This window comes from Topomyia yanbarensis, chromosome 2, assembly GCF_030247195.1.
Source record: "Topomyia yanbarensis strain Yona2022 chromosome 2, ASM3024719v1, whole genome shotgun sequence".
NCBI lineage: Eukaryota > Metazoa > Arthropoda > Insecta > Diptera > Culicidae > Topomyia > Topomyia yanbarensis.
The window spans coordinates 191,656,164-191,678,678 of NC_080671.1; the positions used below are offsets into that span (position 1 = coordinate 191,656,164).

The following is a 22,515-nucleotide window of genomic DNA, read 5'->3' on the forward strand; positions in this document are numbered from 1 at the left end:
TTACAACGACCGCACGGTACACTTTCATACCCGTTTTGCCCCAATTCTCCTTTTCGTTTGAGTTTATTTTCAAAACTGAATATATAACTCGGAAGAAAGTTGGAAACGGCTGACACAAATTGATATTTCTTCTGTAAAAAAGTCCAGAGAATCCATTGAAGATATTTAGAATCATCTCACGAAACGTATACACCCATTTTACCCCAATTCTCCGCAAAACTAAAGTTTGAAGTTAATCCTGGCTTTATATAATATAGCTTGAATATAGCTAGACTGGTCGCCCGAAACGTATGTACCCGTTTTACCCCAATTCTTCCCATAACTCAAGTATAAAGTTCCCATAACTCAAGTATAAAGTTAAACCAGAAAGAGGCTGAATGCGGTTGATCAAAAGTAGTATTTCTAATGCAAAAAATTCTGGGGAATCGATTGAAGATAGTTAGAATGGCCGCACGAAACATGTGTACCCGTTTTACCCCAAATCTTCCCATATCTCAAGTGGAAAGTTTAACCTGACTGTGCTTCTCGAAAAGGGGCTGAAGGTGGCTGATGAAAAGTAGTAATTCTTATATAGAAAAATCCGGGGAATCGGTTGAAGATAGTTGGAATGGCCGCACGAAACGTTTGTATCCGCTTTACCCCAATTATTTACATAATACAAGCTTGGTGATACACCTTACTCAATATTTCAGAAAGAAGCAGAAAGCGGTTAATCAAAACTAATATTTTTATGCCTAATAATCCAGGAAATTGATTGAAGGTAGTTCGAATGACCGGACAAAACACGTGTATCCGTTTTACCCCAACTTCTTCCCATAGCTCAAGTGTGAGGTTAAACCTGGCTGTACTTCTCGGAAAGAGGCTGAATGCGGCTGATAAAAAATAGTAATTCTTGTGTACAAAACTCCGGGCAATCGATTCGAGATAGTTAGAATAACCGCACGAAACGTGTATATCCGTTTTACCCCAATTCTTCCCATAGCTCAAGTGTGAGGTTAAACCTAGCTCTGCTTCTCCGAATGAAGCTGAATGCGGCTGATGAAACGTACATGTAATTCCTATGCAAAAATTTCCGGGAAATCGAATGAAAATAGAATGACCGTACGAAACGTGTATACCTGTTTTACCCCAATTCTTCACATATGTATGTGTGAAGTTATACCTTACTCATTATTTCAGCAAGAGGCTGTAAGCGGCTCACCAAAGTAGTTTCTCTTGTGTAAATCAGCTCAGGGAATCGATTGAAGATACTTGGAATGACCGTACGAAACGTGTTGACCCGTTTTACCCCAATTCTGTCCCTTACACTTGTGTGTGATTATACTTACCCAACATTTCAGAAACAGGCTGAAATCGGCTGATAAAAAGTAATTTTTTATGTTAAATACTTCAGGGAATCAATTGAAGGTAGCTAGAATATCCTCACGAAACATGTGTACCCGTTTTACCCTAAGTTCCTCTGATAACTCAAATATGAAGTTAAACCTGGCTGTTCTTCTCCGAAAGAGGCTGACTGCAACTGATGAAAAATAGTAATTCTTATGAACAAAAAATTCGCGTTCAGCCTGTTTTTGAAATGATGAGTAAGGTATAACTTCACACATACATTACGTGAAGAATTGGGGTAAAACGGGCATACACGTTTCGTGCGGTCATACTAGCTATCTCCAATCGATTCCCCGGAATTTTGCACCTAAGAATAACTACTTTTCATCAGCCGCATTCAGTCTCTTCCCGAGAGGTACAGCCAGGTTTAACTTCTCATGTGAGCTATAGGAGAAATTTGGGGTAAAACGGGTACACATATTTTGTCCAGTCATTCGAACTATCTTCAATCAATTCCCTGGACTATTTAACATAAAAAAGTTACTTTTAATCAGCCGGTTTCAGCCTGTTTCGGAAATAACGAGTAAGACATTACTTCATACATACATTATGTGAATAATTGGGGTAAAACGGATATACACGTTTCGTGCGGCCATTCCAACTATCTTCAACCGATTCCCCGGATTTTTCTATATAAGAATTACTACTTTTCATCAGCAACCTTCAGTCTCTTTTCGAGAAGCACAGTAAGGTTTAACCTCACACTTGAGCTATGGGAAGAAGTTGGGGTAAAACGGATACACGTGTTTTGTCCGGTCATTTGAACTACCTTCAATCGATTTCCTGGATTATTTGGCATAAAAAAATTAGTTTTGATTAACCGCTTTCTGCTTCTGTCTGAAATATTGAGTAAGGTGTATCACCAAGCTTGTATTATGTAAATAATCGGGGTAAAACGGATACAAACGTTTCGTGCGGCCATTCCAACTATCTTCAACCGATTACCCGGATTTTTCTATATAAGAATTACTACTTTTCATCAGCCACCTTCAGCCTCTTTTCGAGAAGCACAGTCAGGTTTAACTTTCCACTTGAGATATGGGAAGATTTGGGGTAAAACGGGTACACATGTTTCGTGCAGCCATTCTATCTATCTTCAATCGATATCCCAGAATTTTTTGCATAAGAAATACTACTTTTGATCAACCGCATTCAGCCTCTTTCTGAAATGTAGAGCCTGGTTTGACTTTATACTTGAGTTATGGAAAGAATTGGGGTAAAACGGGTACATACGTTTCGAGCGACCAGTCTAACTACATTCAAACGATAACCTGGATTTTTATACATAAGAATCATTACTTTTGATCAGCCGCATATAGCCTTTTACCGAAATATAAAGCCAGGATTAACTTCAAACTTTAGTTTTGCGGAGAATTAGGGTAAAATGGGTGTATACGTTTCGTGAGATGATTCTAAATGTCTTCAATCAATTTTCTGGACTTTTTTACATAAGAAATATTAATTTGTGTCAGCCGTTTCCAACTTTCTTCCGAGTTATATATTCAGTTTTGAAAATAAACTCAAACGAAAAGAAGAATTGGGGTAAAACGGACATGATAGCGTACTTTACGGTCATTTTAAATACCTGAAATCGACTCCCCAGACATTTTTATATAAGAAGGATTCATTATTGATTACAACACTTAGCCTTCTATCAAGCTATTGAGTAAAGTCGCATTTTTGATACTTTTTTTCCCACTGTGCAATGGATTAGTTACCTTATTGATCAAATAAATACTAAGCAAACAAAAAATAATTTTGTTCAATTCAGAGAAATGTCAGCTTGTGTTTCGTTACAATACCTTAAATTCAAGGAACATTTGAAATTATATATGACAAAATATGTGTAATTCTGAATATAATAAAACGTAAGCTACCCTGTTATTTGAATTGAAAGAAGATCAAAAAATTGTTACATAACCAAGGTGTTTATATATCACCATAATAATATAAGAATAGGTGATAAGGGACGCGAATGAAAATTCAAAATATCGAAAAATGTGTTTTCACTCTATATGATAATACAACCCCTTGACAATATTTTCCCAAATTTTAATAGAGATCCGACCAATAGATCAAAAGTTACCACTAATTGAAGCGCGCCTCGCCTACTAAGTGTAGTACTGACTTGCAATTTTTAACTCGATTTTCTAGAAATGTGATTTTCCAAAATTAGCTTTTCCATGATCACGTTGCGGAAAAAACTATAATTTTTATCGAATAAAACAATTTTTACGTACAGGCTCGTGCGCAGAAAATTCTCAAGGGAAGGTTTTTTCGTTTCTCATATAAGAAAGATATAGAAACCCGTTATCTTGTATGACAACGCGAAATAGGATTCGCCATGTTCAAAAAAGCAATCAAATCATTTAAAAGCAAGTTCGGAGCAAGAAACATAGAAAATCGTAATAATAAGCTAAATGTCGAAGCGAACAAAACTTGTATCCAAAAACTTTTATGGCGCGCAAAAAATTGGAGGTTGTGGCTTATTGACTTAAACAATTTTATTTATAAACATATTGTGAATAAGGAGTTTAATAACAAACATCTGATGCACGTACGGCCCATTAATTACCCCCGGTGTTACCCCCAACACTAATTTTGAATAAACAAAACATCGATTATTGATTCCAGAAAAACGGCAGCTGACCTGAAACTAACGTTGCTGTTGGAAACAATTACCCCTACTTGTTTATTCGACAGCGAGTGTCACATTTCTTTTGGCGAAAGCTGATAACGTGTCTATGTAAATAGTTCCCTGTTTCAACCTCTAAACAACTGTAATTATTTATCTTGAAAAAAATGTCCAAAAAACTTGCCGCAGAAGATTCCATCAACAAGGAACAGGAACCGGGAGTTATCAGTAATGATATGCTCACAAAAGCAATCCTTGAACAGGGTCACAAGGGTGAGGCCGGCAGATTGGCGCGAATGGATCAAGTGCAGCTGGAGTGCATTACCGTAATCCGGCTGGAGTTTCAAAGTGAGTGATTTATTGAATATGCATAAATAAGAAGTAATAACATCAAACACTTGCAGATATTATGAAAATTGATCACCTTTGGGTGCTGAAGAATCTAAAAATCCTCTCACTAGCATTCAACAAGATCGATAAAATCGAAAACATTCACCGGCTTAACCAACTACAGGAACTAAATCTTTCATTCAACTTCATCGAGAAGATTGAAGAGCTCGACCAATTAGTACAGCTGCGAACACTGTCTTTATACGGAAACCGAATCGCAAAACTGGAGAACCTTGATCGTCTGGAGAAACTGGTGATTCTCAGTCTCGGGAAAAATAACATAAAAACTCTGGACGGGATTGAGCGGTTACGTTTACTGAAAGAACTACGCTCATTGAATCTAGCCTTCAATCCCATAGCAAATGACAGCTCGAAGCCATTAAGATTATATATAGCGACACTTTTACCTCAACTGAAGTACTATCAGTACGTTCTGATAAGACCGGAAGAACGAAGCGCAGGGAAAGAAATGTTTAGGTATTGTTTAGTCATTCATAATCATAGCGTTCCAACCGATCGATTTTTTTATTCTTTTACAGTCATGAGCAACAGAATATATTAGAGAACGAAAAATTTGAAATCATGGAGAGGGAGCGAATTATTAAGGAAAAGTCTGATGAGGTTTACCTATCCAGAAGCTTTGTCGAACATATGAATGGGAATCAATTGTTTGAATCGCTTTTTACCAATGATCCAGATGGAGAAGCTTTGATGTCCATTGGCGACGATGCTCTTGAATTGAAAAATGAGTATGCTTAGCTCTTATGCTACAACTTTTACTTCGTCTATGGAAATTCTCTTACTTCCAGATACATGGCGGAGGCATACAACCTGACTCAGCAAATCTACAAGATTGGTTTGGAGCAATACGAACGGCGACAGAAAGAAATCCAACTGTACAACAGCTGCATTGATGTCGAACGAAAGAAAGCTCAAAAACTTGGTCAAGAGTAAGCACGTGTTTTGGAGTATATTTGCGCTATAAGTATCGAACTTTGTTTTTTGTCTATTTTATGATAGCATCATCAACCACTTCTTAGACGTATACCACCGTTTATGTTCCAAGGTCAAAGAGATCGTGACCAGTCTAGAACGGGATTCCCTAAAACAGTCCGACATGCATGTGTCCTCATCGCATGAGTACAACCCAATGACTGGTGAGCTAGACGTTGCCAAGGACGAGTTCAACTCGGTGTTTGAGGATTCCTGGCACACAGTCATGAACATTGAAATGCAACTTTTTGAGCGCACCGAGGAAGGCAATGCGAACTTCGAGAACACCATTAAAGAGATGACCAATGAGTTTATAGAAAAAACGCAGGCCCAGTTTGTGTTGATGCGCGATGCAGAGATCGTTTTCGGTGATGCCCTAGTCGAAGTTGTTCAGCAATTTGTGACATTCCAGGCAGCATCCGGTCATTCCAATAGCATTCCGGTTGTATTGAGAGAGGTAAATGAACACATTATGTTACGGTGAGTGACATATGTTTTGAATGCACTGCACTTATGAATGCATTCTTCAATGATATTTTTTTTTATTTATGTGGTGACTTATAAGGAATGATAATTATTCCCAATTCTTTCACTTATAATTTTCAAATATTGTTTATTCGGCCAAGAGCGACAAATGTGTAAAAATAATTCAGAATTCTAAATCCATTAGAATAGCTCAACATGAGCAATTTCAACCTTGATTATGGCCCTGATACTGTCAAAAACGAAACAAAATAGGCCCAGGTTGATCTGAGGGTATTTTGACTCGTTTAAGGACAATGGCTTTCTTTAGTATGTAGATACTTGCATATTTTCTACTTGAGTAAAATAGACCAGATGCAATAGGTCACAGGGTGATTAATTTGGTACGATACGCGTCACTTCGCGGTGACTGAGCTCACGAACAATAGCTGGTTACGGTTTTCCAGAAACTCCATCACATATTTTTCATGATTACCAACACAAATGATTTTGGTGGATGGTCAACAATATATTAAGTTGTTATCAGTGCACATTTGAATTAGCTCACACTCGTATTTTGACAGATGTGCCAAACCACCCTGTATGTGTGTTGATGACTGTTTTCTAAAAGCAAAACAGATACATTTTAGAACGGAATAAATTGTCTCCAATATCTGTACTTTTTATTCAGTTCAGTTTGCACAATTAATACATTAATTCTACAACGGTTTCGTGACTTTTTCTGTACGTAAACGGTTTTGTGGGGAACATTCGTACCCCAGAGCTAAGATCGTTCTAGTATGCCTATTTTTTATTGAATTTATAATTAAATTGGACAGTTTTATTCTAAAATCATTCATAAAGTAGCCTGTTCAAAAATATTCGTGTTCGTCTATTTTATTTTGTAATATATCATTTTCTATAAAGCAAGTCTTTAAAATACGTCAAAATTCCATTTTTCTCTTATTATTGTTATAACTCCAGTAGTTTCTAACTGATTTTGACTATCTATTTGGCGTTGTGATGATTATTATATTACCTTTTGAACAGGTATTAAATTATTAAAAAACGGTTAAAAAAGTGTACTTATTCCGATGCTCCAAACGCCAATACAAACAGTAACGGTGGTAAAACAGGAAGGCGTCGAAGGGACAGGTAGAGCCGGACCATTGTGCGTGTATATAAAGTATGGTGCACAGGGCCGTCGAGAGCGGCGGCGGGCCCCAAGGCTAGTGTTACTGACGGGCCCTTCTCAACTTACTTATTTGAATCTTGATTAGAGGACTTGTATATATTCATTCATATATCAAACTATGTTGCTGTTGCTAAAATTGCTATGGTTACGAGTTTTTCAATTAGCGGGTTCCCGGGTACTCTTTTGCCCTGTTAAAAATGTACACAATGGTTAACAACCTTATTAGAGGTATATGGAGATAATCCGTGTATTCGCACCACGTTTGTGTCATCGCCTTTATATATACAGAGGTACTGACTTCATGTTGCCACATTCAATGATATATTTAATTTTGCGCAATAAACGCTTCTACTTGATTATTAGTCTGAAAAATAATCAGTACACTATGTCCAACTATGAAATTGTAAGGTATAGACATTGATCATCTTTACCTCCATTTGCAAATTTGATATTTTTAACTTCTCCAACAGGTGATTTTAAGGGACACCTCGAAAAGTAAACAGGAATACAGTTTGACCACAGTACGGCCATTTTCCGCTTTGATCGTCATTCATTTTTATTCACGTTCGACACAGTAGGTTTAAGTAGGGGAGACTGGGGCTAGTTGGCGGGGTTTTTTGGTTTCAATTTTTATCGCCGATTTTTTTAAAGTGTTTGATGCATTGTCTCCATTTTTAGAGACAAAAATATGTGACGCGGAAAACCCGCTAACTTACCCCGGCTCCGGGGTAAGTTGGCGGTATGTGGGTATATGCCAAAAACTAAGCAATCAAATGGAGATTCAATTACTTCAAGGGTCCTTTTGGAACGTGCTGAATGTCTTTTCGAGAAAACTGTATATTAACCGACATTTGCTATTATATTTCAGTTTCAATACCCCGGAATTTTGACTTTGACGCGTACTCCCTATACAAAAGAAAATTTTCGAAAATTTTTATGCAATTGGCCGGAATAAATGTCTCCTACATTGGCGAGATACACAAGAAAAAGATTTTCTTACTTTGGAGTGAATTCCAGAAATAAAAATATTTCATGATTTTATTGCACTGTAAATAGTACCACCAACTTATCCCACGTGCAGCACCGCCAACTTGCCTCAACCGCATATTGTATTAAAAATTATTTAAAAAATTACTTTTGTTTGTGGATAGATGTAATATCTATACGGATGCTCTTTTCACGCGCTATCGAAAAATATAATCTTTCGGGAAATAGATTTAAAATCACTCTAAATAACGCAAAGCATTTAAAATTTAGAACATTTACGTGGTATACTCGAAAACACAATATCACCCACAACTTCCACTAAACAAATCGTTTTGCAACAAAAACACATTGGATAACGGGTTTTACCTAACTTGAGGTACACAAGAAGAGCCAGCGCTATATGTCTAATTGAAACAGAGAAAAAGGGATTCCGCCAACTTACCTCAACCGCCAACTAGCCCCGGGCTCCCCTACGATATTTTGCTTCTGTGGTTTAGACAAAATGATACACGGGTAGATTTATCTGTTGGTGGAGCAGTTTTTAGCTTTTGTTGTTAGCAAGAATAAGGTAGCAAATTCAGCTCGTAATTCTCGTTTAACCCTACAACGGTTTCGTAACTTTTTCTATACGTAAACGGTTTTGTGGGGTACATTCGTACCCCAGAATTAAAACCGCTCTAATATGCCTAGTTTTTATTGAATTTATAATTAAATTAGATAGTTTTATTCAAAAATAAGCCAATCAAAGCAGCCTTTTCAAAAATAATCGTGCTTTGCGAATTTTTTATGCACATTTTCATTTTTATACAATTTGTCCTAAAAATACGTCAACATCCCTTTTTAACCTTAATATTGCTATAACTTCGGAAGCTTCTAACCGATTTTTACTATCTATACGGCGTTGTAAATATTATTAAATTGCCTTTTGAACAATTAGTAAATAATTCAAAAACCGACCAAAAAGTGCATTTATTCCGATGCTTGTTTGAACACCAAATACAAATACAATACAAATAGTAAATATACAGCAATATGCAGTAACGAAGTTAAAATAGGCGATGAAGGAACAGACCAGTGCATTGTACGTTCCAGAACTTGGGCTACAGAAGATGAGGAATTGAGTGGTGCGTAGTACATATTATATACAAATCATATTTTGACATCAAAACCAAAAAATACGATTACGATCCAAGCGCCTTTTCTAGTTACTTTGCTATAGTAGCATTATTAAATCAAATAACAGATTTAATTGTTCAGCAGTGTTGAAGCCTATCCAATTTCACGCAAGTTACTATGTATCGATATTTTGCTTATAAAAAAGATATAATAAATTTTCCGAATTATATACACATGATAAAACACTAACGTAAACGGTTTTGTGGGGTACATTTGTACCCCAGACAAATTTTAAGCAGGCACTGTTAGGTTATTTAAGTGAAACAAATAGGTTGCACCAGCTTTAATGGAAGTTTAATAATCAAATTGATTTATGATAAAGTTTGCTTGCAGTTAAAATAAACCGTAACGGAATAACAGGGATTGCAAATAGCTCTGGGGTACAAATGTACCCCAAAAAAACCGTTGTAGGATTAAAAATATAGAACAACCGAGAAAATTTTCTAATCATAGCTTTTATGAAGGTTTTTTTGGAAAGGAATGTGACGTTTTAATGTAGAAGTCGGCTTTAATACACTGTTGGAATATGCAGTAATAGACTAAAAATGACACAGAACGCAGTAATAAGGAATTAAACGCAAATAAAACAACTGCGAGTACAGCGGGTAAACGACTGCTAGTACTGGTGACTGAATTGAACTGATTTGATTTCCTTATTTGGCACATAGCAATTGGCTTCTTATGGATATCACAAACATCTCTAGCGACGCCCAAAATTAGTGTTCCATCTTAACACAAAGCATTTTTGGCGAAAAATTATTTTAACGTGCTATAAAAATACAAATATACAAATAAAAATTTATTTCAATTACCGGTTAATTAAGGTCAGTCTACCTTCTCATTCCTCCCGGAGTCCAAGCTAAAATCGTTGTGTTGCTATTGTTTTTTTTTGGAAATGTTCTTTGAGACCAGCTATTCGAGAAGTGAAACAATTACTAAAAGTGAAAAAGGTGCTCAATGTGGCAGGAGCTAATATCCTACAATTTCACCATATAAAACATTAATCACAGTCATTCGTTACGCGAAACAACATACAACACGCCAACGAATGCGGCAACGTTAACTAAAGCATCCCCGTATATATAGACAACGGCTCTAAACAGGTGCGCTTACACGATTTATCTCTGCCCACTCCTGACATGGCGATAAAAAAAAAGTTTATATCAAGGTACGGAGAAATGGATTTAATAACATTGAGGAACATTTTCCAGGGTAATTCTAATCCTTTTCCTGTGGTGAGAATGCTTGTGAACAAACTAATTCCTTTTTACAAAACCATTTTATGCATATTAACCGAACATGGAACATCTCATCAGACAACACCGGTTATGCACCCAGGGCAGATTCCTATGCGCAAATTCTCCAAAAAACACTGCACCACCTAAAACATTGTACAGAAGTAGCTAAGAAAAGTCCGCCTACTATAACCGCTAACAGCACATCGTTATCTTATGCCAAACCACAAAAAGCTTCAAAACCAAGATTTGTGGATCTTACAGAAACAAATATTCACTCAATAAAATACTCCCAGTGTCTGCAATCCAACAACCGGTTCCACCAGTAAAGAAACGAACGCAGAAGAGGACGGATACGTCCGTGTGCTTGCATTTCTGTTTGGCGCTGTTCTCTTCGAAAATACATTGAATTGGCTTCTGAACGTTTTGTAAAGTATTCTGCCAATTCAAACAAAAAACTCGGTTTTGTTGACCTAGTACATAAAGTAGACAACTCCTCTAAGAACGTTTGTTTTAACAAATGTTAAATATATCGTCGGTTGTCACGGTAAAGATGGACACGTCTATCGATACCAGGACACATGTTAGTGAACTCGGGTGATTCGTAGTTATACTGCCTAAGCTCGACCCTCATTAACAGAAGACAAAGATTAAGCCCGTACGATATTAAGCCACTTCTAGTTTTCCGATCTGTTTACATCACATCCTTGCTCTCACTTGAGTACTATGGTTCTAATTTTCATAAATTTCCCTACCCAGTAATCTCTAGCTAATTGAATGTCGTTAAAATGTAAAAAGAAAATGTGACTAACATAGTCGAAATAAAAAAGGAAAAAAGTTAAATATAAAATAAACCTCTGGTATCCACAATTACGAATTCTCAAGTTATTAGATTAAAATGTCTTTCAAATTTTTCTCCGCTTTCATCATATGACAATTTAATAGGGTGAATAATTACAAAGAAATTAGAATTCTTATTTTTCTTGCTCTTCTATGAATACCAGACGTTTTCACCCATCTTCCGGATAAAAATTCGGGCCCCCAAACGCGACCCGGGCCCCAGGGCAATTGCCCCGGCTGACCCCCCCTCTCATCGGGCCTGATGGTGCATGTTACATACAAATCATGTTCTCGAATGTGTTTTGCCTCTTTCATCCGCAAAAGTAAAACTTACGATAACGATCCAAGCGCGTTTTTAGTTACTTTGCTATAAAATTATATCAAATAACAGATTCTATTGTTCTATTGTAATGTTGAAGCTTATACAATTTTACGCAAGTCTCTCGTTTACTATGAATCTTCTTTTAAAAGCAAAATATCGACTTTGCTTTTAAAAGAAAATTTCCCAAATATGTACGCATTACAAAACACTAACGTAAACGGTTTTGTGGGATACATTTGTACGCCAGACAAACCTGAAGCGGGCACTGTTAAATTGGTTAAGTGAAACAAATAGGTTGCACCTGCTTTCTTGGAAGTTTAATAATCGAATTGATTTTTGATGAAGATTGCTTGCGGTTAAAATAAACCGTGACGGAATAACAGAGATTGCAAATAGCTCTAGGGTACAAATGTACCCCCACGTTCTAGGGTTGTTACATTGAATGATACTATAGTTTTAATCCTAATCCGTCCGCAGGCCCTGGAAGACAAAGATGTTATAAACAACCTTGCTGCTGGAATGCGTGACAATCACCTACAATTGATCGATGCCCGGGAGGACAAGCTGGTCAGTCGTAGTCGGAATTGGGTTAGAGAGCTTTGCGATGGAATGCAAAAGTAATTCATTACCACTATTCGAGGTGCATTTTTATTGTAAAATTGTTAAATAATTTCAGTGCAGAAATCAAGAGAAACCGCGCGAAAGTACTGGAAATAACTTACTTCTTAGATCACTACCGACAGGCATTTTTCGCGTTATTTGAAGACGTAATCCCGCCGCAGGAAGACAGAGAGCGAATGTTTTCGAAAGTGCAATTCACCATTGATGAATAAAATTGTTGAGATGTTCAACGCTATGCTATTTCAACATTTTCTGGTTTTTTGGTAGGTAAATTAACTAATAGAGGGATTCCACGAAGGTCCGTCTGAAAATCTCCAAAATCGTCACCGACCATTTGATATTCTAATTAAACGTTACAGGATTCATCGGCATGGAAAACTAAACATTTTCCACAGTTAATAAGATTATTTTGATTCAAGCGCAATTTTTTAAAAGGGCTTAGACCTTTTGGTTACTCTATTTCATTCAGCAAAACTGTCTGAGAACAAGTTACAGGAAATTAATACTTCTTCACGAAAAAAATATACACTGAAAAAAATATTGTGTCATTTTACACCGAAACAAAATGTAATATTAAAAAATTGAATTGCAAAAAATTTAAAGCGCTAAAAAATTTAAATTGCCAAAAATCTCTGCCACCTTTCCTCTCCTAAACGTCGTATAATATTCCTGTCCAGGAAACTGTTAGCCATGACGTAGGTTGCGTCGTCCTGCACAACGCCATCAAGCTTCGTCAGCATCTACACAAGCAGTTTCACGTCACGATTTAGAGTCACCACCTTCGTGTAAGTCACAGTCCGGCTCGTTTTTTAGCTCGATGCTAGCTTACGATATCTCAAACGGATGGGTTGGGGTTCCGCTTGAAACAGCTGGCCACTTTTTTCGACGGTTTTGTGGTCTCCTGCTTTCGATTACCCCTCGATCCAGTCTTAATGGCTGTCGATAAATGTTTTCCGAAAACTTATATTAAGTTGGTAACACTTGATTTGGCCACATGCTACAATTTCGCCAACATGGCGTGCGAGTAGTTCAAATTTTATTATTTTTATATTTATTACGTTTTTAACCCCAAGGGTCATTCACATTTTTTGGAGATAATGTACTAAAGCAAATATTTCTAAGAAATAATAAATTCATTTCATGAAAAATAATAGAAAAAAAACTGATATTATTGCTGCTGTCTATTCTGGGCGCACTGCTTTCTGCTTCTTTGTGAGGTGAGGTTCTTCATCAAATGACCCAAAAGTAAGCAACATTTGTAATTTCTTGTGAACCAATGCAAATACATAGAAAGAAACAGTGTTGGATTCAAAAGGCTTATATTATCGCCTTCATTTACAATTTTTTTCAAGGCAAAAATAACAAAATGGCGCCCGTGGTGACGTTCTGTCTGTTAGGTACACGTAAAATTTCAAAACTGCGTACAGCCTGCCATACTTCAAATTTGATGAAATCGTGCGATCTCAAACTTTGAGATCGATCTTTTTCCACTAAGAAGGGAACCCTTTAGCTGAGACCTGGCGGCACAATACATGGCACACACCCAGACTACGTGCTCTGTGTAGTGATAGCCATTGTCGCAAGCGCACAGACTACTCTCTGCAAGCCCAACATGTCGCAAATGCGCATCTAACGTGTAGGGGTTGAACATAAACCGGGAATGAAATTCCAAGGTTTCTGGGATAACAGAATGTAGCCTTCGTCCAAGCTCCCAATTACTCCACTAGTTTTGGACAACTGTTGAGTGACCTCTGACGACAAATACAAAAAAAATCATTGAAACAAATTGGTCTTTCATAGATGTCATCTTCTAAATCGCCCACTTTTGCCTTTTCATTACCCGGGATGGAGCAGTGAGAAGAGATCCAAACAAAGATAATCTGGATTACCGTATCTTCCCCAGAAATGATTAAATAGTTATATGTATACAATGTGTCGATGGTCCCAGGTGTATATTGAATAGCAGGTAATTATGCAACGTAAACTGAAGTAGGATCATTGAGCTTGAATGAAGCACTGATGTTATCATTGAAAATACTGAAGCCTGTAGATCAGTTGAAATTTAATCCATCAGTATAGAACATTTTAGCACAGTCGACTTCTCGGAATTTATTGTAAAACAAATGGGGGATCACTTATGGGCGTATATGATCAGATATTCCACGAATCTCTTCCTTCATAAATGTGACGAAGAAGACAGTTGAATTAGAAGTATCTATGAACACGGTTGGGGTTATACGATGAAAGATTGATGCTCTGTGCCATGTAGTTGAAGTACAAGGACATCATTTGGGTTTGAGAATTAGGCTCAACGAGCCTCTCGAAATTTTTAATATCCAACGGGTTCACGATGTAGCAATCGATATGAGGGTTCCTCAAATCGGGTTTTCAACGGGAGAACGCGCGCCAACAGTTTAAGACTATTCGTATAGGCCGAGTGCATATAACCCAGGGCAATACGCAAATCCAGTTTGATGAAGTGTATGTTCGCAGCGGAGCGGAAACAAAAATAGCCGTACTCCATCACCGACAATATCGTTGTTTGGTATAATCTGATCAGGTATCCTGGGTGGTCACCCCACCATGTACCTGTTATTATCCGGAGAAAATTGATCCTTTGTTGACTTTTTTGATTCAGATATCTAATGTAACAGCCCCAGGTACCTTTAGAGTCGAACCAAAAGACTTCACACAGAGCTATCAGTTGGACATCAACACTTATAAAACTAATGGAAAAACTACTGGACCACTATATTCAAACGGAGCACTTGCTGAATGTTCCGCTAAACAAGTACCAACAAGTTTACACATCCAAAGGGCAAATATATGGAAACAACCCTACATACCTTAGTGACACTCATTGAGAAAACCCTCGATTTCAAGGAAACAGAACTTTTCTTGACGTCAAGGGTGCTTTTGATAATGATGTGTGGGACATCAATTCACAAGGCCCTGACAAAAAGGTGAGTGGACAAATAGATAGGGAACTGGATACTTGAAATGCTCAAGATCGAGACACGTCGGAAGACAAGAAATCAACTATAACAGCCAAAAGAGCCTGTCCACAGGGAGGCGTGATTGCTGGATATGCAGTTGACATTGTCCTAATTGTGAGAAGGAAACATGAACCTGTACTAAGCGATCGGATTCAATTAGCTCTGAACTTCACCATGTTCGGGTAAACTTGGGGTCTCAATCCGAGGCTGTGTTATTGGTCCTACACGATCATCGATGGACCACGATTAACTTATTCCTCCATTGTATGGTGGCCCAAAATTAAACAAAAGACCGCCCCAACAAAACTAACTAAAGTTCGATTCTGTAACTACAATCCCGAAAACTCGGAGCATATTCTCTGCCATTGTGCTGCATTATTTCTTCAAAGAAAGCGATACTTCAGAAGTCATCTTATAATACCTTATGAGGTATGGCATACATTAATAAAGTAGTACCCGGTTGGCCTGTTAAATAGGCTAGGTCCATTTCCGGGGACTAGATTGAGTTGATCGGGAGGAAGCGTTCAGAAAAACAACCATCGGGATCAGGGTTAATCCACCTCCGAGGAATTCACAGTAGGGTTGATTCTAATAAGCTAGTAGCTAATTCGCTCACAAAACAGATATGGAGACCGAGGAAAATTCCGCCGCCGGGGAACTCTCAGTCGGAGTATGGCAGTTTCACCGCCGGATAATATCTGAGTAGATCTCGATAAAACTGGCAACTAAATGGCTCTGGAAAGCGGATATCGGTATCGGGAGAAATTCTTCCGCCGTTGAAATCGCAGTCGAAGTAGGATGAGCTCACCGACGGAAACGGGTGTACCCCATTAGGCATAAATACGTTAGGCATACGGTCGTTTGGCATACGTACGTTAGGCATAATGGACATTAGGTATAAAGACGTTAGGCATAATGGACGTTAGGCATAATATACGTTAGGCATAATGGACGTTAGGCCTAATGGACATGGCATTTTTTGCGATTATGGCCTCGGATGGTAAGAGTATGAATGTTTGAACTTTTTTGATGTTGAAGAATTATACTGGAAACTGATCAACCTCGGTCAACATTTTATTCTGCTGTATATACTTGAAGGAATCTTTGCTCAAATTAAGGCATACTCAGATTGCGAAAATTTCTCGGCGTGCAACCAATAAATTTCACATGACTAAAATACTTTTATCACTTTTGTATAAATCAATCCCAGATGTACTAACCCTTTCATGTTCATCTTTATTATAGTGCATATAAGGTTCCAAAATTATTTTTCTTTGGAAAGGGTGGAGTCAAGAAACACTAAAAACCTTTTTTCAGAAGGATAGGTGCTTCCCTCGTATTGCTGGAAGCCGCTCAAATTTTGCCTTCTGTTCAATACCATTCTGCTAGAATAATTGCAATAGTCTAAGTACGTGGAAAACGTAATTGAAAACAGTCTAAATTGATAGGTTTTATCAGTTTTTAATAATATAGCAAAATAACAAAGATATACTATAATTTCATTTTTCGTTGTCAACTCAAACTGTCCCTGGCAGCACTGATTCATTGGAATCCAATCAGATTAATTGCAATACGCAATGTTTATAAACAACATGAGCATGAAGGGGTTAAGGTATGAATAACGTACATTAACTTAGATTAGCTTTTACATACAAAAGTACAAAAGTCAAAGAAATGCCTTAAAGAACAGCTCATTAAAGAAAGAATGATGAATTTTATTATTCGTTTATCTAATATAAGAATATTACAACTTATATATTGATTATCTCCGATATTATTCAGCCATCAAAGAACACAGTCTGTGGCAATACGCAAAAATAGCTGAATATGCCTATTGCACCAATATACGAAGGTGTGCTTGCCGATAACACGGTAACTAGCATAATTCCTTGAAAAAGGCGCAATATATGCCGCCAAAATGTCGGATGAAAAGTAAATGTTTTGTTTGGTAAATACTTCAAAGACTGGAAGCCGAACATAACCCCACCAACAGTCGTTAGTTTTTCTCAAAATTTCAATATTTTGATACAATTGTATTAATAGCCTTTTTTATTTCGACTTATATGTAGTCACAGTTTCTTTTTAAAGACCTTTAACGACCTTCAATTAGCTACAGACTACTAAGTAGGGAGAGTTATGAAAATTTAGAACCATAATACTCAAGTGAGAGGAAGGATGTGAAATATACAGATCGGAAAACTAGAAGTGGCTTAACATCTTACGGACTAATCTTTTGTCTTCTGCTGGCAGGAGTCGAGCTTAGGCAACATTACTACGAATCGCTCAAGTCTACCAACATATCTCAAGGCAAAGATAGACTGTCCCTCTTTACCATGAGAACCGACGGTATTTTTGGTGTCTCTCGTTAAAAGGCATGGTATAGCAAGCGTAGTGTTTTCTAAGCCGACAAAAACGAGTTTAAGGTTGAGAATTCTACAATAATGAAAGGTTTGCCATTACTCTTATATTTTTGTGAATTATGCCTATCGTCCATTATGCCTAACGTACATTATGCCAATCGTCCATTATGCCTAACGCATATTATGCCAATCGTCCATTATGCCTAACATCCATTATGCCTAACGTACTTATACCTAACGTATTTATGCCTAACGTCGCGCACCCGACGGAAACTATCCGTGTAGAGCATGATAATAGTCCCCTTTTTTCAGTCTTTGTTTTATTAAAATGCTACCAATATATTTGTAATAAAAAACGTTTTCATTAAAATTAGGGAAGACTTATTGATTTATAATAAATAGTTTTAAGCCAATTTAGTTTCGCATGAAATACACAATAAACGACTGAATTTAACATCAAATATTTTTGTTTCGAATATACTCAATTCTGCGGCTTAACAATTCATGGAGCCCTGACAATCTATGTATTACACACTGTACCCCTGTACACTGTACTGTACTGTATATTTTGTGAACGAATATAAAAGTATTAATAATTCCGTTCCTTATTTTTATCGAACGGAGCTTTTACACGTTTAAAATTTAAACGTGTATCTATTGTCAATCAATTAATGCAAAAAATAAGCATTTCCTTTCAGTAGGATATCATGGGTAGAATTGACCATGTTTTCAGCTAAACTTACGTAAGCTTCTAAAAAAAATTACAATCATGCAATCGGAACGAAAAATACTGGTGTAAAACATACTTTTTCATTTAATCGTGATCTTCCGGTACCAGTACAATTCTAAGATAAAACATGACAACCGGCTTCTTATTTTTACTTCGACGTTCTTCTTTTCGCAAACTTCACCCTGCCGAAATCTTCCAAATAGTGTCGCTACTTTTATTAAGGGGAAGGTAACGGTTTCAGCATGAAAAAAAACACTTTTTTGCGATTTTTTTTTTCTACAAATTTGGGTGCAACGAATTGATCAAAACTTTTGTACATTATAATGTATCATTTCAATAACATTCTGTAACTTTTCTATGCAAAAATATCGCCAAGCGATTCGGTGACGAAGCTTTTTATATAACATCTCTGAAAAAAACACGATTAGCGTGTTAACTGCCATTCAAAAACTTCTTAATCGATTTATTTCAAACTTACATATTCTATATAAAAATACCTAAGCTTCACGTTGAGTTTTCGAAATGAATTTTCAACTATGGGAATTTTTACGAAAAAAATCCTCCATTTTATAATTTTTTACTTATAAAATGGCGAATTTTTTTTCGTGAAAAACTGCAATCCCCTTACTTGAAAAATTAATTGGCAGTCTGTGAGTAAATGCAAACAATTGTATCATGATTATCCTTAATAATATATAATTTTACTTTCTGCTTCTCAATGATTCGAAATATTGATGCAATTCCTGCTGAAATCCCGCGTTCAGTGTATTGGAAATAAATCTTTCTAGGTCCTAAAACAAAAACAAAACACTTGAAAATATTCCAGAATAATATGTGCAACATGAGGTATCCTACCTTCTCTCTATAACACTTGAACTCGTCTAAATCTGATATTCTAAGCAATAATTTTGTTCGCGACCGTGGTTGCGATGAAATATTCCTAAATTTGTCAAGGAAATTTATAGCTCTTTCAATTGCTTCATGCTTGTCAACGACCAGTTCGTCTACCAAACCAATCTGAAAATGTATTTAGAAACGAGTAAAGAATCGTCTATGAAACAAAACATTAGGATCATTTCATTATGCTATGCTTCTTCCTATAATGAGAAGAATTCTGGTGAAAACCAATTTTTCTTCACTAAGGAGAAAAATGATTAGGACCACTATCCAGCGCTAGCTTAATTCGGCTCTCAAAAGTCGAAACGCAAATTTGAGAACTAATTGAAAAATCTTTCTATTGCAAATGCACCACTGACCCGGATTAATTAAAATTTAAAATTACCTCTAACGCTTCCTGCGAATTGTATAGCTTTCCAGACGTGCAAGCCAACTCTGTTTTGCGACATCCAATTGTATTTCTCATCGTGGCTTGGAGCCACAGCGGAACCGTGATCCCCAACGCCGTTTCATTGAGTCCGATTGTGCAGTTTTGGCGCATGATACGAAATTCGCATGCTATGGCAAGAAAACATCCACCGGCCGGTGCGTGTCCCTGAGAATTGAGAATTTCGTTTTAGACACGTCATTCATTAAAAATGAAAGATATTTATTACATTCACCACGGCAACGGTGGGAAAACTAGAACCGTAAAGTTTCACCCACAAGTTTTGCAAGGCCGTCCAAAATGACCGAAGTCTTTCAGCGTTTGGGTCCATTAGTTCCCGAATGTCCAATCCAGCACAGAACACTTTATCGGAAAACTGGAAAGATCGCGCTAAAATCATTAAAACTTCAAATCAACATAGAAGGGCAAGCATTCACCGACGTCAGTATCATTCCTTTAACTTTTTCCCGCTCCAGATTATCCATAGTGTTCCCTAGCGTCTCCAGCAATTCCAAATTCAATCCATTTACGGGAGCTCGGTTCAATGTAACCTCTGCGTAGCCTGTATTACTATCTATTTTGGTTAGGACAAGAGATTCCGATTGCTTTACTCTGCCAGAAAGTGGTCGTGTCGATAGACGCAAACGTGCAACTCCAGTGGCTATACGAATCATTTCTGAAACTGATGCAGATTTATGTGTAACCGGGAATACATCTTTCTATAACTCCAACAAGGATGAGTTACCATATGTGGATATTTTTTTGTACACCTTTTCAAGAGTAATTATGATTTGCACTAGTAACTACTTAAATGTAATTGCTTCAATGAAGATAATTCAGTTCTATGTAATGATTGTGTTTAATGTTGTGTATGTTTCCATCTCCACTCCAAAACTGCGAATCAAGTCGAAAGTAAAGCTAACCATGAAACACTCTTATCAATGAAAATATTTGAGCAGTAATAGACGATAATGATTAGGATCATGCTATCTGTTAGTAAAAACATACCACCATGCGAGCAGCACCAGATATCGTTGCTTTGACGTGCGTGAACTATTCTACTTGATTGTTGTTTCAGTGTGTGGAAGCATGCAAATATAATTAATAATCACATACCATAAACCTACCATTTAACTGATTGAGCTCCGAAAAGCGTAATTAGTCATTTACTGTGTACAAGCAGATCAATGCAATTTAAATGCAATAAAACATCACACAAACTGGTTTACAATCAAAGAAGCCAGTAAATATTTTGAGCTGTCCTGTTGTAAAACTTGTTTACATCTCACTGCAGAATCTGCACCGATCGTGCATCGAGAGTAATTGAACAATGCGCTGTCGCCCAAAAAGTACTACTTTTGCTACATTTTTGTAAAACTAGTTTAAGGTCATCAGAGAGAAGGCCGGTAAGCAGTAAATATACAGGAATGAGTAGTTGCAATGCGGCATATTAACGGGGTTCACGAGGACATCGCTCCCGTTGGCAACCGGCTCAAATGAGAAAGTCGAAAACATCTCTGAAGGTCGCCTTGAGATTTTTTGGATTGTTGGTTTAGTATAAAACCTGATGATATGAATTCTGAAAAGCATTCTCAACTCAGAAGACGTACAGTGAAAATAACAGTACAATGGCTTTCAAAGTAAGATAAATATAAAGTCACTAGCAATAATTTTACCTATTTTACTAATTCAAATTTATTTCCAATCAAATTCCCATCAGATTGTGCTTGTAGCCTGTCTGGTGGCAGTCGTCAGCGCCGGTTTGATCCCAGAGCACGGATATGCGTCTTCCCATCAGAGCATTCAACATCACGCTCCACTATACCAACAAGCTCCATCGTACCACCATGCCGCTCCAGTCCATCATGTTGCCGCAGTTCACGCTGCCCCAGTGCACCATGTGGCAGCTATCCATGCTGCTCCAGTGCATCATGCTCTCGTGAAAGAAGTCGAACACCACGCACCGGCCAACTACGAATTCTCCTACTCTGTCCATGATGGACACACCGGAGATGTCAAGAGCCATCACGAATCTCGCAAGGGAGACGAAGTTCACGGACAATATAGCCTACTGGACTCCGATGGCCACCATCGTATTGTCGACTATCACGCTGATCACCATTCCGGATTTAATGCCGTTGTCCGTCGTGACCCAGCTAACGTCAAGATTGCCCAGCCAGTGCACAAAGTCATTGCCCAGCCAGTCCATGCAATTGCCCCGGTTGCTCATGCTACCATCTCTCATCACGCTGCCCCGATTGCTCATGTTTCCCACGTTGCTCCCGTAGCTCATGTTTCCCATCATGCCGCTCCGCTGGTCCACAGCACGCATCATGTTGCTCCAGTAGCACATGCTACCATCGCGCACGTCGCCCCAGTCGCTTACCACAGCCATGGTTACCACGATGCCCCAAGCCACTACAGTCAGCATCACTACTAGATTGCAAACATCAGTAGGCATAAGGAAAACCATAATCATTAACGAAGGACCTGTTCATATTATGTAGTATAATTTCAAAAGAAGAATTACAAAGTACAAACTTATTCTGAAAGTTTTTTTGCAATAAGAAAACCCTTTTTTCCAATGCAACTAAGATTTTCCAATTTCATTCGACAGTTTGCAACAACAATAACAATTTTTTTGAATATTGGCCGCCGTTTATCGCAAACATTTTGATACAAAAGTGAAGAGCTCCTATGAAGTGCAAACTCATTGGTGCAATTGTAGAACATAGTTGGTAGCCTTCTGATTTGAGAAATCTCACAAAGTAGAACATATTTGAGAAGGGAAAAGACCTTACGAATAACACTGAAGGTATTCATTATTCGTAAATGTACACTAAACTGACCAACTGTCGTAAAT

The 22,515-nt window shown here is 37.5% G+C and overlaps 3 protein-coding genes across 6 annotated transcripts in view; 2 read left to right on the plus strand and 1 right to left on the minus strand.

Moving 5' to 3' along the window:
- The window catches only part of LOC131682506 (dynein regulatory complex subunit 3-like), a 28,484-nt gene extending 15,996 nt beyond the window's left edge, over positions 1–12,488 (plus strand). Inside the window, exons 2-8 of one of the 3 annotated variants that reach the window (XM_058964026.1) lie at positions 4,211–4,369; positions 4,426–4,888; positions 4,951–5,160; positions 5,221–5,361; positions 5,432–5,861; positions 12,099–12,238; positions 12,298–12,488. In XM_058964026.1, coding sequence (XP_058820009.1) covers positions 4,258–4,369; positions 4,426–4,888; positions 4,951–5,160; positions 5,221–5,361; positions 5,432–5,861; positions 12,099–12,238; positions 12,298–12,454 — 1,653 coding nt within the window. In that variant the 5' untranslated portion in view covers positions 4,211–4,257 and the 3' untranslated portion in view covers positions 12,455–12,488. Of the gene's footprint in view, positions 1–3,893; positions 4,370–4,425; positions 4,889–4,950; positions 5,161–5,220; positions 5,362–5,431; positions 5,862–12,098; positions 12,239–12,297 lie in introns of those variants that run through there. The other 2 variants (XM_058964027.1, XM_058964025.1) reach the window with 2 other exon arrangements.
- Positions 12,489–17,435: 4,947 nt separating this feature from the next.
- Positions 17,436–21,158, minus strand: LOC131682509 (enoyl-CoA delta isomerase 1, mitochondrial-like). Of its 2 annotated transcripts, none has more exons than XM_058964032.1 (6): positions 20,661–21,158; positions 20,090–20,334; positions 19,882–20,028; positions 19,611–19,820; positions 19,184–19,345; positions 17,436–19,119 (listed from the first exon to the last, which is right to left on the minus strand). In XM_058964032.1, the coding sequence occupies exons 2-6, from the start codon at positions 20,324–20,326 to the stop codon at positions 19,030–19,032; spliced, it is 846 nt and encodes a 281-aa protein (XP_058820015.1). In that variant the 5' UTR covers positions 20,327–20,334; positions 20,661–21,158; the 3' UTR covers positions 17,436–19,029. The 2 variants fall into 2 exon arrangements, with proteins under 2 accessions (XP_058820015.1, XP_058820014.1); XM_058964031.1 differs by having other exon boundaries at positions 20,398–21,158.
- Positions 21,159–21,228: 70 nt separating this feature from the next.
- Positions 21,229–22,180, plus strand: LOC131682510 (cuticle protein 8-like). Its single transcript, XM_058964033.1, has 2 exons — positions 21,229–21,292; positions 21,373–22,180. The coding sequence occupies exons 1-2, from the start codon at positions 21,281–21,283 to the stop codon at positions 22,090–22,092; spliced, it is 732 nt and encodes a 243-aa protein (XP_058820016.1). The 5' UTR covers positions 21,229–21,280; the 3' UTR covers positions 22,093–22,180.
- The last annotated feature ends 335 nt before the right edge of the window (positions 22,181–22,515 follow it).

Coding starts and splice junctions, on each gene's coding strand:
- LOC131682509 (XM_058964032.1), bottom strand. CDS start 20,326: ATGATTCGTATAGCCACTGGAGTTGCACGTTTGCGTCTATCGACACGA. Junction 20,029..20,089: donor AAGGAATGATACTGACGTCG/GTGAATGCTTGC, acceptor CGATCTTTCCAG/TTTTCCGATAAAGTGTTCTG. Junction 19,346..19,610: donor ATTCGCAGGAAGCGTTAGAG/GTAATTTTAAAT, acceptor ATACATTTTCAG/ATTGGTTTGGTAGACGAACT.